Source organism: Oncorhynchus nerka, linkage group LG22, assembly GCF_034236695.1.
Source record: "Oncorhynchus nerka isolate Pitt River linkage group LG22, Oner_Uvic_2.0, whole genome shotgun sequence".
NCBI lineage: Eukaryota > Metazoa > Chordata > Actinopteri > Salmoniformes > Salmonidae > Oncorhynchus > Oncorhynchus nerka.
In genome coordinates this window covers 57,388,591-57,408,449 of record NC_088417.1, presented here as the reverse complement: position 1 = coordinate 57,408,449, position 19,859 = coordinate 57,388,591, and the positions used below count along the sequence as shown (strand labels likewise).

The following is a 19,859-nucleotide window of genomic DNA, read 5'->3' as shown; positions in this document are numbered from 1 at the left end:
TGTTCGTTTTTTTTATATATAAATACATTCAAAACCGAAACGTTGTTTGGGAAACCCTGCACTGGCTGTAAGTAGCTCTGGATAAGAGGCTCTGCTAAATGAATACAATGTTGTTGTTTTTATTATACATTCTAATATTAAGCATTAAGATCCTGAGGTTAATGAGAAGTGGCAAATGAAAGTTATATACAAGTCTGAACTAACTCTGATAAGATGAAAAGATACCCACATCTTTGATCTAAATAGGAACTTCTACTCTAGCATGATCAATTGCATCTGCCAGTTTAAAATGTGATTGTTTTCAAGGGTCACCAGAGATGGAGACCACAAACATTAACACAGGCGTCTCTATTTCCAGAAGATACAAATACACCACAAGGGGAGAATAAGTACTGTACAACTAAGAGGTGGTGTGACATATTCTCCACCTACACACAAACTCTTCAGCACAATTACTCAAATCATAGTCTTCTAGTAGCTGTAAGACTGCACAGAACCCTTCATTAAAGCAGCTCTGTGCCCCACAAAGTGCGTTAGTCTTCAGTTCTGTAGTTGACTGGGATGTACAGTATCTCTGTATGAGCCATAGGGGGCGGCATAAGTAGACAATAATGGGTGCCAAAGTAGAGTCATGAATATTGGCTCTTATTACATTACAGAGCCTTTGTCATTGCATAAAGGTTATGGCAAGCGCTGCCTGTAGTCCTGCACTTACCTTCATCCTCCTGGACTCAATCCTGGACTTGTAACAGAACTCGACTAAGGCCACGAGCATAGCCAGCCCCAGCCCACCAATCAAGATGTAGAACACCCCAGCCACATTGCTGAGGCTCAGAGCACTGGTCTTGTCCTACAGACACAGAGACACAGGGTGAGCTGCATCAAATCACGCCCAAGAGACACACCACAGCACATCATAATACACAAGTATAAAAGGTAGGATAAACATACAACTGCTCTCTAAGGCTACTACACTGTCATAGTGACCTTATACGGCGCATACCATTAAGCGTGCCTTCATGATTAATCAACAGGCTATTGTTTATCACCTATAAAGGTGCTGGCATGTCTTTCTAATTTAAGTGACTCCTATCAACAACAAACTTGATACAGTATGTGTCTAAGACTGACGGAAACATGCAGAGTCATGCATATCTAACAAGCTTGGGGTGAACATATCCTCAGAAAGTAGCGAATTCATGTGCATTTATGGTATACTGTATCTTTCACATGACATCATTTCCACTCAGTCAAAATCACATATGCATTAAAAACCATGAATTCCATTCTACATCTCCTCGCTTATTTATTTATCCTTTACTTAAACCAGGAAGTCCCAGAATTATATGTAGTTGGTGTTGTGCATTCTAAATAGAGTGGAACCATGCAAGAGGAAAAAAGGTCAACATTGTTTTAGGTTTACTTCATAGGTAGGGGTATCTCTATAAAATATCATTACATTTTCAAATAAATGCACCAAATAAGGGAGGGCAATTGGTTCCGACAAACCATAGTAGTCATGACACCACAAGAGGGTTGTGCACATCCATGACATGCATGGTCTGGGTTTGGTGGCCAACAGGCCGTGCCTTGGGTCTTATACAATAGCATGCACACTGTCTAAATAAAAGACAGAGACGAGGAAAACAGCACTAGAGGGGCCGATTCTGGGAGAGAAGATCGAGATATGGAGTTGGTCTCGTATCAAGGGCTTTCTCTCCGCACCGTCATTTACACTCGTGTCTCTTTATTCGATTTTGAAAGTTAAGATCACAAATCAATCAAAATTCAATTCAGTCAGCAAACTGTGAATACTTTGTCCGTTGGTGACTCAAGAATATCCCAGACATTGGAGAAGATGGTATTGGAGCTGACAGTAACTTTATGGTTTTTAGCCATGTTTTTCATATACTATACAACTTCTGTTGTTATCATCACAATTGGCTGCATCAGCATTAGCTACCCGGATTTTGGAGAAGAGAAGCCAACACTAGGTATACGTTTTGGTTAGATGAAACAAGCATTTGCCAAGATCTAATTACGGGCCCGTTGACTTATCCATAGGACGTGAGGACACAGCAATTAACACTAATCACTAAGGTGTCTGAGTTCCACAGCTGACATGAATCGCAGTTATAAGGACACCAGTTTGGGTAAATGGCAGATTGGAGACAAAGAGAAAAAGTGCTGAGTGCTAGGGAGGGGGACGAGGGACCTTACAGAAGTGCTAATGCTCAATCTTGGTGTTAAGTATAGGACCAACACATGGACTGACCTTTCTTCCGGAGTCCTTGCTTCCACACTCTCCCTTATCGTACCACCATTTGTTCTTTAGTTTGTCTAAGACGGCTTGCTCATTGAGTTTCAACACCGCTAGGTTTACGGGGATTCTTCAACCAGGGAAATAACATAAATAACATTACCCATGTTATCTTATGTTATTCAGCACATAGTAAACATACACCCATTATTATGTATAGATATCTAGATAGATAAACAAAAAAAACACAATCACAACTTGAAACTGTCACTGCCAAAGTGATATGCATTAATACTCCATCTAGCTTTGTGTCCTTTCTCCCTACTGCAAGATGTGTATTACTATATCACTTTGGGTAACCGGCAAAATGTAAACACTCAGATATGCAAACCTGTCAATTATTGTTGCTCTATAAAGACAGTAGTTGAGAAAACATACTCAAAACTGTGTTCTTTCGGGGATTGCTAATACAACTACTTTGAAAGTAAAGCGGCACATTTTTGAAGAATTTATAATACAGTATAGTTCTACGGTTACACAAACTAACGTCACCAAGGACGACGGGGGGATTTGTGGTATTGCAGCCAGTGTGTTTTTCAAGGTACATTGCCGGTTACCCCCATCGTCGTGGTTACCCGCTAGGTTTCTCATACTGGGGCTGACCTTGGAATCACCTCCCCCGCTGCCGCATTCGCCCTTGTCGTACCACCATTTGTTTTTCAATTTGTCCAACAGGCCCTGCTCGTTCAGTTTTAACACTGCCAAGTTTACTGGGTTTCTTGAAATGATAATAGAATAATACTGGTCAGCATTTATGGAGATGTGATATGTGGTGTGTGGCAGAGGTGGTTCAGAAATAAGGTCTAAATACGAAAAAGTAGGTATTGTCGTCAGAACAATGAGGAATGTATACAAAAAATAAGTAACTAATAATGTGGCTGACACTGTACAATTAAGAAAAACATTTGTTTCTAGTATGTAAAAATGATATAATATGGCTAAACCATGACAGATTTTACCAAGCAAGACAAGGATTGTAGGTCGGAGAGCTATACATGTCAGTGATGTCTTAGATTTTGGTGTGTGATTATATCGTTCTATGAACATTTCCTGAAATAAGTAGTTCCCTGGATAAGGAAAAGACGTAAATAGCCAACTTGCTGATTCACTTTGCAATATTCAGTTTCCGTCAGTCATCATTCATTCGTTGTGTTATTGTTGTGGTCAAGGAGCACCATCCAAAGCCTTCACCCTTTGCTATTGCTGATCCACTGTGGACAACCCTCTCATTACTAACATGGCAGAAGGTGCTGCTGAAAAGAAGACTAATGGAAACATATAGCAGCATGAACCTCAGCAAGCTAGAGTCTTTCTCAGTAAAACCCCTGAATTCTTTCTTATCCAGAGAGAATTGGAAAGAAAGAGGTCAGTCTGCCTTTTGGATGAGAAAAAGAAATCCACATCCTGTATTAGGATTAGTAGCATTTATCTTTGAGAGCATCGGTTTTCTTGTGATGCAGCTGACAAAGTAAAGGGATGTGAGTGACGTTGATGTGGGGAAAAACAGGAAGGGAGAACATTACGTTTTCAACAGGTAAGGCAAGATTAGGCAAGGGTGAGATGGAATGGTGGGCCACATCAGAAGCATAGCAGTGAATGACTCTCGGTCCAGTTGTGTTTCATGGATATTATGGAGAACTGATTACAGTTTACAACTTCATGATGGTGGATAAGGGTGTTGTCCGAATCTGACAGAGCAACATTGGTCGTATTTAGATCTCATGGTGAAGAGATTTTCCAAATGATCAAAAACAAAGCTCATATAGATTACTGTGCATCTGATGTGGCACAGTTGTTACAGTTCCTACAGTAGTTATTTCAACAGCATTTTCTACTTCCAACATACACAGACAATCATTAAAGTGCAAATATAGTACACTGTGGCATGGTGATCATTGATTGGTTAGAGCTAGTTTTAGATGGTTCGTTCTCAAGAGCAAGATTTTTACAACTTCAAGAATATAGAATAGGAAAACATCAATCCCATATACAGTACGTAACTCCAAATAAAGATCCATTCACATAATTGGCTCAGAATTTGATAGCGAATTTGAATTCCCAGCCACAGTGTGATACCAGACAGTTAATCTCAGAGCATGTATGAGGCAGTCCAGCCCAGTCTGTACCAGCCATCACACCAGTGAGTGTAACTATGAAAGCCTTTGTGAAACACCTCTCTCTTCAGTCACATTGATAAAGATATGATATGTGTATCAAACATATGTGATGCAGCTAATGTGGAAATGGTAGACTATAAACTAGGTAAATGATATGAGTGATCAATCAAAAAGGCTGCTAGGTGTGGTTGCCAAAGCCTATGGGCTTTGCGATTGGTTCATGGAAGACATTAATATGAGGAAAATAAAATCGGATTGAACACAGATGCATGGAAAGTGGTGAAACTCATGACTTCCTAAATTTGACATAAATAAAACTGGGTTACAGTGCCTTTGCCCTGAAATAACTAGGCAAATACTGGGTAATAATTTGTTTTTGGTACTAAAAATAAAATGGTAATTAAATCATGAGAGATGGTACAGGAAAGGTAACAACTAAAATGTACGATTCTATTTCTCGGGGTGTTTCTTGCAAAAATTCTGATTTGATATTTACTACCAAAGTACTCCTCTCTTGTAGTGTCTCCATTGTCTACTGTGTTTCCAAATTCATCCGTGTAACAGCACCACAGAGCTCGAGGATAAAAAGCTGCAGGTAGTAACATCAGGGCTTCGTTTAAAGTTCCTTTTAATTGGCTTTCATGTACTATATGTCAAGACTGAATTTATATTGTCATAAAGGTTTTCGTCCCGTTTGCCTAGTTATTTAAAGAAGAAAGACATTGTAACATGATATTGTATGAATAAGTAAAAGGACTGAACAGTCATGCTTCCAACATAAGTAGGTGTTGATGATACTTTATTAACTGAGTTGAGACAGTGGGGACACAAGCATTCTAGAATTCTGGTGAGAGTGGTTACAAACCATAAGTACAGTATAGTTATCTATGGCTGAATGAGATCTCACTATACCACTACATTAACTATTATGTAAGTATTATGCATTATTACTGAAACAGACAAAATGTGCATAATTTACCCATGAATTGTGAAATTAATATAACATTTAACTAAATGTATTGAAGCAATTATCTCTTCACTCATTATTATCTACATTAGAATTACATCTGAAAAATAATTGATAATTTATGTAAGCTCACTCACCTCATTGTGTCTTTGGCATTCACATGTAAAACACAACATGTGGTCGATCGTCATGGTGATGTGACCATCCTGTAATTACCTTAGTGCTGATCCCTTGGGCGTGGCAATGCCGTATCCTTTAGAGTCCAGGTTCCCGCCCACCTTCATAGTGTCACATGGTTTCCTCTGCTCGATGTACTCGTTCATGGTGGACTCCAGCAGGTAAGCATACCTCCCTTTGGACTTCCTGACCCGCACCACGCCCTCGTCTGTGGTCTTCACAAACACTGACGGGTCGGCAGACTTCATGTAGGACCACATCTTCTCAAACACGGCGATCTTCGATCTCTGGGGTGCAAAAACATGAATGACTTGAGTGAACTACAAAGGCTACAGATGTGCTCTTTGAGAATGGAACCGTCACATCAGATACTATATAGCCACATCATGACTTCCTCCAGAGTGGCGCAGCGGTCTAAGGCGTCACTACAGACCCTGTTTCGATCCTGGGTGTGATCGGGAGTCCCATAGGGTAGCGCACAATTGGCTCAGCGTCATCCGGGTAAGGGGAGGGTTTAGCCGTGGTAGACCGTCATTGTAAATAAGAATTTGTTCTTAACTGACTTGCCTAGTTAAATAAAGGTTAAATATATATATTTTTTAAATGACTATTCGTTTTCAGTGATAACATCTAGAGGCCTAAAAATGTGTCAATGACTCCAGTCACCCAAGTCATAGACTGTTCTCTCTGCTACCGCACGGCAAACGGTACCGGAGCGCCAAGTCTATGTCCAAAAGGCTCCTAAACAGCTTCTACCCCCAAGCCATAAGACTGCTGAACAATTAATGTTTTCTTAACTATTTCTTGAACTGTTAAGGACTAGTAAGTAAGCATTTCACGGTAAAGTCTACACCTGTTGCATTCAGTGCATGTGACAAATACAATTAGAGTTGACTTGATTAGAGCAGCAGCTCACCCTGAAGAACTCTTTGGTGGAGCCTCCGTCTAGGGTACCATAGGCGATCTCTGTCTGCTTGGCCAGGTCCTCAGCACTCTCTATGGGTGACACCATCCTCTCCACTGTGAGGAAAGCAGCCAGGTTGGCCGTGTAGGAGGAGATGATGATGAGGGTGAAGAACCACCACACGCCCCCCACGATGCGACCAGAGAGGGACCTAGAGAGAAGAGAGAGGTATCTTTAATTATCAAAACATTGCCAATCTACGATAGAAGCAAATGAAAAGGGAAAGTGTTGCGTGAGGTGAGTGACAAATCCATTTTTCAAGAGTAAAACGAATCGTTTCTTGGCACACAATGACACTGCATTGCGTTCTGTTGACACTACGGATAACCACTCAATCAATTGGATAATCATAGTTTCTCACAATGCCACAGGTATAGTGAGATTTCTAACATACACAATATGAGCAAAAGATATGCTCTTAAAATAGAGGGGGGGGGGCGTGTTTGCGCCACAGGGTTTTTTCCTCACTGTCGTTGTACCGTTGGTACTTTATTTAGGAGTAGAGATTTCTTTGGTGGGTTGGGACTTATAATAAACGACTGTGCAAACTGGAATTTCCTTGCTCTCCTGACTTCTGCACCTACCTCTTCTTAGGAGGCACCTAACACTCCCATTCAACTTTTATGGTAACAAAAACCCTCATTTGCTGTATGATTTGGAAATGTTGGGACTGGGCCATGTCAGTTTCTAAAAGAAAGCACAATGGCTAATCTTTTGCAGTGACTTTCAAACTGAAAAAGCAACCCGCTTATAAGTGCCAAACACTGGCCGCACAATCTGCAAGATCGATTGTATATTCAAACAATTTTCATGTAAATGCTGCCTACAGCCCCCACGTCTATGCAAAAGACGAATGATTGTGTTTCTATCTCCTGCCTCCGTATAGGCTCTGAGATTAAACAGGCTATGATGTTGCACTGCTTACACACAGAAAGGCTGTAGCCTACCGATACTGTCAAATATTTTAAATAGGCTATTGGTCTATTTACTTTTGAGCGTGGTCGACTATCAAATGAGCGATGGATAAATGGTAGCCTAATATTTGTTGTGTAGCGGGAATAAACCAGTCTTGTCAGAAAAGGAGAAACATGCCCTGTAATATGATTGATTTAGGCCTATATAATAAAAATTAAATATATTAGGTGGGATGCTGCTATTTGATCTCCTCCAATGGCAAATGTATCTGTTTTATCATTAGGCCTACATTTATGTTTTTATTAGACTACCATTATTATAATTCCTGTGCATCAAACAACGCTATTTTCCCCAAAATGACTATATTTGCTTGCAATACAGTTTATCAACCGCTATAAATTGTGCGTGCGCATGGTTTGAGATTTGCATGTAGATACGCATACTTTCTCTTCAAGTTCAAAAAGGGATCAACACCAACCTTTGCGGGAAAACTGGCGCACGCAAACCTTTGATAAATGAGGACCCTGAACCCATCCTAGGTCTAAATCTGAGAGCCTTCTTACGTTCTGCTACAAATGTGTTCGAAACCACAGCAGGGACAGAGAGATGCTGCAGCATGTCTGCCCCAAAGATCACAGCGTCGCTGCGAAACAGTGATCACATTTATGTAAACAGAAACATGTATTGCTGGATTGTCTTTTGTAGGCTGCACCCATCCAATTATTATGCATTGTATGAAACAATCTTCTCAAATTCAGGCAGATCAGGCGTAAACAAACATGAAAGTTGTGTGGGCCGAGGGGAAGATGGGGAAAGCTGATAGATCTGTAGCAAATGGCGTTCAGCCTTAGAGGAGCACTGAGGGTAAATGCAGATTTCTCAAAGATGACACTTCTCTCTTGGAAGCAGCAAGGCAGCTAACCAAAGCAGAGTAATTGTGTGAAAATAAAAATAGCAAAGTGTTGTTCTCTGTTGTCTTAATCAAAGCAGAGGATAAGCTGACTCCAGTATTTGGATTCACCCTGCATATTCGGGGAGAAGAACATCCTCACCCACAGACCTGTTTCCAAATCCAGATTTCACTGCAACCGTTTCTCTGGAAGATTTGCTGAACAAAAGCTTGTTTTATTGCCCCGAATACCTGCTGCACAATGCAGCTCACACACTAAAAGAGAATTTAAAAACAGCAACAACAGAGGGAGCCCAGGAATAGGGGTGGGGGGGTGGCATGTGAGAATGCCACTGATAATACCAACAAAGGAAAGCAAAAACAACTAGAGAAGTACATTTCCAGAAGAAAATGTGTGTTTGCTAGCTTGTGGATGTGAAATAACTTATAGTACTGGACGTAACTTCAGCTAAATGACTTAAATGTAAATGTAGTAATGGTAGTGACTTGTTATAGTTGAAAAAGTAGGTAGATGGGAGAATTGATAGATTGATTAATTGATTGAATTATTCATAGGATATGATAGCTTGAACATGTGAAAGTTGTTTTGGTGTCTCTCTCTTAAACGATTCAAGAGTTGGTGGGTTATTTTATGCTAATTTATGCAAATATAGATGTTAACGTTGTTTAAATGTTTGTAGATTATATTGTTAAAGAGCAGTCGCATTTAACATGTTTACCACTGTGTTTTTATAGTTGGCATTGAACCCATTAAGTTATATGCTAATTTACGCAACTTAAATTGCTTTGTAGTTCTTAAAGATTTGAAAGTTGGTCTTGTAATTGGCCAAGGAGCAGGACCATTTGGAATAGCTACCACTGTATTCCTATGGTTCTTATTCAAACCCATGTTATTTTATGCAAATCATATTTGTAATTGTTATTGTTGAAAAAAAATGTATAGTATAAAAAATCTGAATGCAAACAATATAAGTTGGGTCAGTCTGGATATCTCAACGATGGTTTGGTGTTGATTGCTTAAACGGTGAAAGAGGAGATGGGTCTAGAATTTGTATTTATTTTTATCATTCAAGTCTCGCCCCTTTTTGCAATTGAAATGCATTGGTAGCTAATTTAAGACAGAGAAATTTAAGACAGAGAAATTAAATAATGAAGTTCATTTAGAGTTTCTATCTTGAACGGTTAGAAAGTAGTGACACTGTGAAAATCTACCTCTTATTGTCACCATTTACTCTAATGTAAATATTGTACGTTTTAAATACATAGCAAAAAGTATCAATTGTATCAAAAAGCCTTTGATATGAAATCTAAGCAGGGTCGTTCTCAGCATCTTATCGTTGGTTTAAACGGTGAAAGAGGAGATGCGTATCCATTTTCAAATGTTTCACCATTCAAGTCTATAGCTGTTGACTTGCATTGAGTTTTATGCAAATATGGCTGTAGTACAAAAAGTATAAGAGGTTTCAAAAAGACGTTCTTAAGGAACCTGAAGAGGTCTGTCAGCACATTCTAACGTTGATTCGGTGTTAATAACATAAGCAGTTTAAGCGCTAGATAGAGCGGAATAATAATAATAATAATAACGTAAGTATGTAAGAAATCTAGAGTGTTCTTGCCTTCAGCAGGCACACTAATAAGCCATTTCTTCTTTTCAACTTCAATTCATGACAGCTAACAGGTACACAAACTGGACACAGGGGAATGCTCCAGGTCCAGCCACAAGATGGGAAAAACCTCAGCATGGTCGTCCAGTTACACTTCCAGCATGTTAGCAGCGGGGAACTCTTGACATTTGTTTACTTACATTTTCATGAAAATGCAACTAACGGGTCAGCAGGGTTGATATTAATGTGGATAGCTATAACACTGCCATCAATTCAATATAAGAGGTAATGAGGTACAATAACGATAGACAAAATTGCCAATGGCAACAGTAAAATGAAAATTACATAATTTCCCACGTGTGTGCTACAGCAAACACATGCCCACACGCATACACACACACACACACACACACACACACACTAAGTTCTCCGTCACGGTGAACTGTCCTCTCCAAACATTTGAGCTCATCAGAGGGAGGCAGTGTTATGTCAGTAGGTCTTTCAGCCAAGTCTGAGCAGGTAACGAGTCTCCAGAGGTCTGTATTATCTGAACAGGACAGTGCAATGATAGCAGAACACAGCTCAGATGTGACGGTCATCTCCGTTTTTGACAGAACTATTGTTTTGTTAAACAATGTTGAGCATGTCATAACACTCAGGGTGACTGGGTCACCTCTGCACTGTGAAAGGGCTGTGAGGCACGCAGGGTTGGGTTTGTGTGTGTGTGTGTGTGTGTGTGTGTGTGTGTGTGTGTGTGTGTGTGTGTGTGTGTGTGTACGTGTGTGTACGTGCATGACTGTGTGCGTGTGTGGGTCGGAGAAACAGTGTGTACTGTAAAAGGAGGAGAATGTGTGAGTGTGTAAAAGTTTGGAGCTTTGGGATGGCTGGGTGTTGGGGTGTGTGTGTAACAGCAGAGCTGAAATGACAGGCTGTGCCTGGGGGAGGAAGAGGAGCGTCTGGGCATCTGGTCACGCTGATCACATCTGCCTGGGGCCTGGAGATCTGACCCTTTCAAGACCATGGCTCACTGCAGACACAGACAGGAGGACAGGGGGACTAGCCAATGATTACACAGTGATCCTTCTCCACTGTGTACACCAGCGGAGGCTCCTCAGAAGAAGGAATGGGAGGACCATCCTCTTCAGTGAATTTCATTTATATTTATTTACAATATAACATTACTGCATGATTGTAGTGGGTGTACTAATGCTTCAGTTCCATTAGCTATGTTGTCTATGACATTACTTTCTCTAATAAGGTGACAACGACGTAGGCTCTGTGTAGAAGTTATGATATGGTTTGGCTTGGAAAGGTTTTGTCGCCTGGTCACATACAACTGATGTGTTGTGCATTTAAGTCCACAAGCCAAGGGAAAAGGTGAGAGGAGGAGAGCGTGTAGATGCGAGAAGGAATACAACGTGGCTGCTATGGAAGTGAACTGTTTTTACAAGTGATCAGGGGTGTATTCATTCTGCCGATTCTGTTGGGAAAAAAACGCTTATTAAACGGAAGCAAATGGAACAAAACGGGGATAAACATAACTGAATTTGTCTAATAGAACATTCTCATTTGCAACTGCTGGACTAATAATTACACCCTAAATCAGCTAGATGCTGGCAAGAGTGTGCAAGGTGGTATTGAATGTGTGACTGTCCAAGTGTCACCTCCAAAAAACTTATTGACCTACGTTATAAACTTTCATTCACAGGCTAGGTTGTAGCAACCTCATGATGTGTATAGGAAAATCTTGAGTATCATGTTGTAGCTTAAACCTATCACTGTTACATTGAACTGGGTGAATGGAATATGAATGACAGTCATCCAATATGTTGTAAAAGAAATGAGGCCATGCTCATTGAAAAAAGAAAGAAAAAAAGTGTCCTCTCATCTTAAATGGCACCGACCGCTACTGGTGTGCACACACATACACGTTTATTTCAGTAAATTGATATCACCCTGGCTAGTGGCAAAATATGTGCTGTCAGAAGAAGCCAGATTATATTTAATTATATTAAAACCCATCTTAACCCTTTCACAACTCATCTATCTACAGAAGCCTCTTATGACATAGGTAAGTATGCAATACTTGTCCAGTAAATTACATTAATATGGTGTGAAACGTTACAGTAATGTTAGAGGTGCAGCACACATTCCTCCAGCAATAGAAGAGGAGTGTATGAGACAGAGTGAGAGGGGCGAGGGCTGGCGAAGGTGTTCATAATCAACACGGTCACTTCTTCACTGCCTCAGTCAATCCCTCAGTAAAACTCAAACTATTAGATTGCCTCATTGAATGGGAGAGAATCCCATCAGCTTTACACAGGGGAGAACAGAAAGGTTAGTGTTTGCTCTAAATCTAGCTGTCATGTATACATTGAGTATACCAAACATAAGGAATACCTTCCTAATATTGAGTTGCACCTCACCCTTTTGTCCTCGGAATAGCCTCAATTCCTTGGTGTATGGATTCTACAAAGTGTAGAAAGCATTCTAGAGGGATGCTGGCTCATGTTGACTCCAACGCTTCCCACAGTTGTGTCAAGTTGGCTGGATGTCCTTTGGGTGGTGGACCATTCTTGATACACAAGAGAAACTGTTGAGCATGAAAAAGCCAGCAGCGTTGCAGTTCTTGACACAAATTGGTGCGCCTGGCAACTACTACCATACCCTGTTCAAAGGCGCTTAAATATTTTGTCTTGCCAATTCACCCTCTAAATGGCATACATAGACAATCCATGTATCAATTGTCTCAAGTTGTGAAAATCCTTCTATAAAACCTGTTTGGGATAGGGGGCAACATTTTCACATTCGGATGAAAAGCGTGCCCAGAGTAAACATGGCGGGCATGTTGTGGAGTCAACAGTAGTCAGAAATAGCATAATAAATACTCACTTACCTTTGATGATCTTCATCAGAATGCACTCCCAGGAATCCCAGTTCCACAATAAATGTTTGTCATGGCTTGTTCTTGTGTCTGAGCACCGTACTCAGATTATTGCATGGTGTGATTTTTTCGTAAAGCTTTTTTGAAATCTGACACAGCGGTTGCATTAACCTTTTCATTTTTGGAAAAATGAAGTTCCCGTAGTAAACGGGATATTTTGTCAGGACAAGATGCTAGAATATGCATATAATTGACAGCTTAGGATAGAAAACACTCTAAAGTTTCCAAAACTGTAAAAATATTGTCTGTGAGTATAACAGAACTGACGTTGCAGGCGAAAGCCTGAGAAAAATCCAATCTGGAAGTGCCTCATGTTTTGAAAGCACTGCGATCCAATGTGTCCCTATTGAGCAGTGAATGGGCTATCAACCAGATTACTCTTTCTCCGTATTCTCGAAGGTGTCTACAGCATTGTGACGTAGTTTTACGCATTTATGTTGAAGAATACCCGTAGGCGGCTACATTGCGCAAGTGGTCACCTGATGCTCCCAGAGAGATTCTCGCGTAAAATACAGAGGTAGCCATTACTCCAATCGGTCCTACTGAAAAACTAATTGTCCCGATGGATATATTATTGAATAGATATTTGAAAAACACCTTGAGGATTGATTATAAACAACTTTGCCATGTTTCTGTCGATATTATGGAGCTAATTTGGAATATTTTTTGCCGTTTTCGTGACTGCAATTTCCGGGAGATTTCTCAGCCAAACGTGAAGAACAAACGGAGCTATTTCGCCTACAAAAATTATATTTTTGGAAAAAAGGAACATTTGCTATCTAACTGGGAGTCTCGTGAGTGAAAACATCCGAAGCTCATCAAAGGTAAACGATTTAATTTGATTGTTTTTCTGATTTCCGTGACCAAGTTACCTGCTGCTAGCTGGACAAAATGCTATGCTAGGCTATCGATAAACATATTTTGAAAATCTGAGATGACAGGGTGATTAACAAAAGGCTAAGATGTGTCTCAATATATTTCATTTGTGATTTTCATGAATAGGAATATTTTCTAGTAATATGTATGTCCGTTGCGTTATGCTAATTAGTGTCAGATGATGACAACGGTCCCGTTCACGGGATGGGGTGTCACTAGAGGTTAACCTCTTAAGTCGACCCGCTACTTTTTTGAACATTCTGTTAAAAATCGCGCAACATTTCAGCGCCCTGCTACTCATGCCAGGAATATAGTATATGCATTTGCTTAGTCTGTGTGGATAGAAAACACTCAGACGTTTATAAAACTGGTTAAATCACTGCTGTGGCTTTACCAGAACGGCATTTACATCGAAAAGCACAGGAAAAACTGATCACTGAAAATGGGAAAATATATCCATGCGCTACTTGAACCCATTGATAAAGGTGAACCACAATTAATTGACTGAGGTTGCAGTACCTACAGCTTCCACACGGTGTCTAGAGTCTTGTCATTTCCCTTCAAGTTTTTTCTTGGTCAAACACATGCAGGGCACCGTATCTCCTATGGTCTAGGACCGGATATTTTCGTTGAGTTTCTAGCCGGACATTTTTCCAGACGGACAGCTAATGATCTTTACATCGCCTCCTGATGAATTTTATCGCTTATTAACGTTTACTAATACCTAAAGTTGCATTACAAACGTATTTCAAGTGTTTTGTGAAAGTTTATCGTCGACCTTTTGAATTTTAAAAACGACGTTACGCTTTTGAAACGATGTTTTTTTCGTTTATCACACAGTCTAAATATAACGATATCTAGGCTTTATATGGACCGATTTAATCGAAATAAAGACCCAAATAGTGTTTATGGGACATCTAGGAGTGCCAACAAAGAAGATGGTGAAAGGTAATGAATGTTTTCTATTTTATTGTGCGGTTTGTGTAACGCCGAAATGCTAATTATTTTGTTTACGTCCCCTGTGGGTCTTTTTGGGTGTTACATGCTATCAGATAATAGCTTCTCATGCTTTCGCCGAAAAGCATTTTAAAAATCTGACTTGTTGCCTGGATTCACAACGAGTGTAGCTTTAATTCGATACCCTGCATGTGTATTTTAATGAACTTTTGAGTTTGAACTAATACTATTAGCATTTAGCGTAGCGCATTTGCATTTCCAGAGCTCTAGTTGGGACGCAAGCGTCCCGAGTAGAAGCAACAGGTTAAGGAGAAGTATATCTTTAATTCTGTGCATAACACTTGTATCTTTTATCAAAGTTTATGATAAGTATTTCTGTAAATTGATGTGGCTCTGCAAATTCGCCGGATGTTTTCGAGGCACAACATTACTGAACATGACGCGCCAATGTAAACTGAGACTTTTGGATATAAATATGAACTTTATTGAACAAAACATACATGTATTGTGTAACATGAAGTCCTATGAGTCCTATGAGTGTCAAAGGTTAGTGATACATTTTATCTCTATTTATGCTTTGTGTGACTCCTCTCTTTGTCTGGAAAATGGCTGTATGTTTTTTTGTGACTAGGCTCTGACCTAACATAATCATATGGTGTGCTTTCGCTGTAAAGCCTTTTTGAAATCGGACACGATGGGTAGAAGATTTTAACCTATGTCCTCCCATTCATCTACACTGATTGAAGTGGATTAAAACAAGTGACATCAATAAGGGATCATAGTTTTCACCTGGATTCACCTGGTCAGTATGTCATGGAAAGAGCAGGTGTTGTTAATGTTTTATATACTCAGTGTACATACTGAATTAATTAATTAATGATGGATGGATTAATGCAGCTTTATGTCTGTTAAACGAATCAGTAATCTGTAATCAGCATGCATTAAGACGTCACACACAGACATTTACCTCAGAAGTTAAACTAGGCGTTAAGCGGCTCCTGTGGGTTGCAATGTGACGAGCCCTCTCCAAGTGGCAGTGCTGACATTTACAGAGAACAAACACATTTTTACCATGAATAAATAGCTGGGGTTTGCCCACAAAGCTGCTCCTTCCATCTCCCATTGCTCTTGTAAAGATGTTGTTCTTCAAAGTCACGTTTCGATCTGGCTGTTTGGAGATTATCATCATTATGCACAACATGGCAGGTCTGCTAGTTACCGCATTCTCTGACAAATAACATCCTGCCAAACGCAGCTGGCCGACCAGTCTTTAAACTGCTCCCTCAGAGCTGTTGTCTATATATAACATTTGAGTTGTTGCACTGCAGGCCTTCTCACTGAACTCCCCAGCATGGGTAGCTAGTTGACCTTTCTATTTATACTGACCTTCAGGTGACCTTTCACAATCCCCCACATCTCAGCAGCAAATTAGACCCCATCAGAGATACAGTACCATCACTGTAGTGTACATACTCGCCCAGCCTCACATTGCACACCGTGAAATGTATGCAATACTGAAGAACCTACATGTGTATACAAAACACTTAGAACACCTGCGTTTTCCATGACAGACTGACCAGGTCAATTCAGGTGAAAGCTATGATCCCTTATTGATGTCACCTGTTAAATTCACTTCAATCAGTGTAAATGAAGAGGAGGAGATAGGTTAAAGCCTTGAGACAATTAACACATGGATTGTTTGTGTGCCATTCAGAGGGCAAGCCCAAAAATTGAAATACCTTTGAACAGGGTATGGTAGTAGGTGTCAGACACGCAGGTTTGTATCAAGAACTGCAATGCTGCTGGGTTTTTCACGCTCAAAGGTTTCCCATGTGTATCAAAAATTGTCCACCACCCAAAGGACATCCAGCCAACTGGACACAACTGTGGGCCAACATCCCTGTGGAATTCCTTCAACATCTTGTAGAGTACATGCCCCAACAAACTGAGGCTGTTCTTAGGGCAATGGGAGTGTGGGGGGTGCAACTCAATACTAGGAAGGTGTTCCTAATGTTTGGTATACTCAGTACAGATGCTTGCCGTAAACAATCTCAGAATGAGAAAGAGCGAAGCATAAGAGTCTTCAAACTAATGGGAGATGTGTTCTTATATAAGTAGTACCTCCATTGTGATGTGTTACTGATTAAGAGACCCACTATGTGTGAGAGACATGAATGTAGCTTATCTGTGCTCTGGCCCCATGGGTAAAGAGCTCCTCATCCCACTGAATTCTTTCATCACTGTCTGACCCCCTGAGGTAGCAGGGAGGTGAATCACCACTGTGTCAGGCAGACCTCCTCTCCTCTGACAGCCTAGGAGACAAAGTCAAATCACCCGTCTGCCCAGAGGCTTAGACTATGAAACCTGAGAGACAGACAGAGAAAGAGGGAGAGAGAGCGGGAGAGCGCTCCCAAGCAAGTCAACTGAGGAGAAGGCACTTAAATGTTGGGCAAAATAGCAGATAAGAGAAGATCAATGCATTTGTAAAGATTTGATTTAGAGCAATCACCCATCTGCAGTACACCACCATGCCTGGTCGGAGAGTATAAAGGGACAGAGGAATAGGGGAGAGGAAAATAAACATGTACAGTACAAACTAAGACGGAGTGCTTGGGAGGTTCTTCTCCTGAAGCTTAACCATTCTGGCAGAGCTAAACGGACGCATCTATGACAGGGAAAACAACATCTGTCACAGGCAGCTTTCTGCAACTGTAATCTAATTTGAGCCCATTAGTTCCCCCAAAGTAAAAGGATACACATGTCCTACCTAAATGTCAGATGGTGGCTGAGGAGCCAGCAGTTAGCACAAGCCAAGCGCCCAGAGGAGGGGGAGGCAGTGAGCCATCAGCAGGAACTTCACCAAACCGACCTGCACTATTGATCTTGTAAAGAATCCCCATATGACTTTATGAGTGGATAAACGTATAATACACAACTGTTAACTGAGTTGAGGTGACAGTGGAATATGAAAGAACAAAGGATGCCAGGTGAGGATCAGAGTGTCTTTACCTGCAGGCAGGGACGCAGGACAGTATGGTCAGTTGAAAACAAAGGCGCAGGGCAGGGAATTGTGATAATGAGAATGGAACTCCTGCCCTATGCCAAGAGAGCAGTACGTAAGGAGACACAAAGCAATTGCAATCCAATATGTGTCTGTCATTTCCTTTCTGTGAGATACACAGGTGGCACAATGTCAAAAAAGGGTTGCTTCATTGTTAACTCACTGGAAAGGAATGCATCAGGTAAGCACCATAACCCAATCTATCAAGTTACTCCAATTCTTCTTTTCAAATTGACATATCTACTTACAGAGAATCAGCATGAAAAAGAAACACTCTTTTGTGTCCCCAAAAATAACACTATCTTAAGGAAACCTTTGGATCTCCTCTCTGAGAAGTGTCTGTTGATGTCCCTGTCTGCCCTGCTAAGAGCACAACAAGCCCCTCCAAAAGCAGCCTCCTGGCCCGGACTGGACTCTGTGCACTGGACTCTATGGACTGGGCCCTGGGGCTTGACCTGGGCTAGGGTACCCCTGGCCTGGGTCTGGCCTGGACCTCATTACTACTGCCGTGGGTTGTCAATAGAACAAAACCTCCTCAAGGCCCTGTCCAGCCATAGTGTCTGCCAGTCAGTCTGTCACTCTGCTCTGCTTCTGTTCTGTTCTGCAGGATGCCTCTGTATCCTGTCTGCTGATGACTCATCTCCGCTGTCTTCACTGTGGGGTAATTATTGTAACTACTTTTGTTCTTGACCTAGTTCATCACCATGTGGAAGGGGGTATGGGGGGGACAATGCATTCATCACACTGGAGGATTTATCTTTAGCAGAGTGCAGTTGCAGTAGATCGACAATGGTCACCTGCCTTTATCAGTTCAAATGTTTTCACGCATTACTTGAGTTAATTGTATTTTCATTACCTTGGTATTAATCATAATAATTTATTTTGTTGTAAGACATTGTATGGAGGATCTCACCGTTAACAAATACTGTATTACTCAAGTACAACAATAAATAAAACAAAACACAATTCAAGATTATGTCTGCTGATGATGACACATAGTAATACTGATGAATGAGGAAGAACGTTAACGTTGTTAATAGAAACACTACAGTTAACAGCAGGGGTAGAAAACAGATCACCTACCTTGGCGAGATGTCACAGCCCTGCTGCATGAAGGCGCCCAGAGAGAACCACAAGCTGTTGAATATCCCAAACTCATTGGTGTGCCCCTCGTTCTGCCCCTGGCCCTGTCCCTGTCCTTGGCCCTGGTTTTGGCCCTGTTGGGACTGGGACTGACCTGGCTCTCTCCTGGGACTGGAGGACGATGGCTGGTTGTGCTGCTGTCTCTGCTGCTGCTCTTGACCCTCCTCCCCATCGGAGTCGTCCCCCTGCCACTCGTACGGGCTGAAGCGACTGACCAGGAAGAGAACCACGCTCACGCCGATGTAAGCAAACACAATGCACATCCAGATCTCGTAGGCCAGAGGATCCAGGAAGGAAAAGACTCCAGGTTTGGACTTGGTAGGCTTCTTGATCATGATGGAGATGCCCAGGGACATGAAGGGCTTGGAGAAGTCGATCACCTCCTCTCTTACCAGGGTGATGGTCAACGGGGCTACTGCCACATCCGCTTTCTAGGAGGCAAGGAGATAATTACGTGTTTATCTCTGTATCCATCAATTCAAATCAATTCACCAACAGTATCCCTACACTCAGAAATCCCATCTCTGTACTCGTCCTTGCACCCATAAAGTCTTCAAGTGGAGATGACAAAATTATTTCCTAAGGTGAGGTGAAGGAATGTAAATAACTATTCCCATGGGCAGTGATTAGCATACACAACAGTAATAGTAAACTCTCTTTTCATAAGAGAGGACTTTCTGAGATAACTCTCTCTAGAGAGCTCCAGCTTACATAAACACTCAGTCTTTTCAAGCTGAATAATAATGAATCGCTTTCAAGAAATATTAGGCTTACTACTCTGAGAGAAAAAACAAAACCCTTCCAAGCGAGACTTGATTTGGTTGAGTCCACCCAGCACCTCTGTCATTGTATGGACAGAACATATTCTACATTACCCTAGACCAAACTGTTAGAGCGTATCTTT

General features: G+C 41.1%; 1 protein-coding gene across 3 annotated transcripts in view; it reads right to left on the bottom strand.

Annotated features, from left to right (window-relative positions):
- The window catches only part of LOC115105406 (glutamate receptor 1-like), an 89,433-nt gene that overhangs the window by 3,015 nt on the left and 66,559 nt on the right, over positions 1 to 19,859 (bottom strand). For 2 of the 3 annotated variants that reach the window (XM_029627412.2, XM_065007275.1), the window contains 5 exons: positions 18,896 to 19,386; positions 6,498 to 6,696; positions 5,621 to 5,868; positions 2,276 to 2,390; positions 716 to 850 (listed from right to left, as the gene is read on the bottom strand). In XM_029627412.2, coding sequence (XP_029483272.1) covers positions 716 to 850; positions 2,276 to 2,390; positions 5,621 to 5,868; positions 6,498 to 6,696; positions 18,896 to 19,386 — 1,188 coding nt within the window. Of the gene's footprint in view, positions 1 to 715; positions 851 to 2,275; positions 2,391 to 2,923; positions 3,039 to 5,620; positions 5,869 to 6,497; positions 6,697 to 18,895; positions 19,387 to 19,859 lie in introns of all 3 variants that reach the window. The other variant, XM_029627411.2, reaches the window with a different exon arrangement.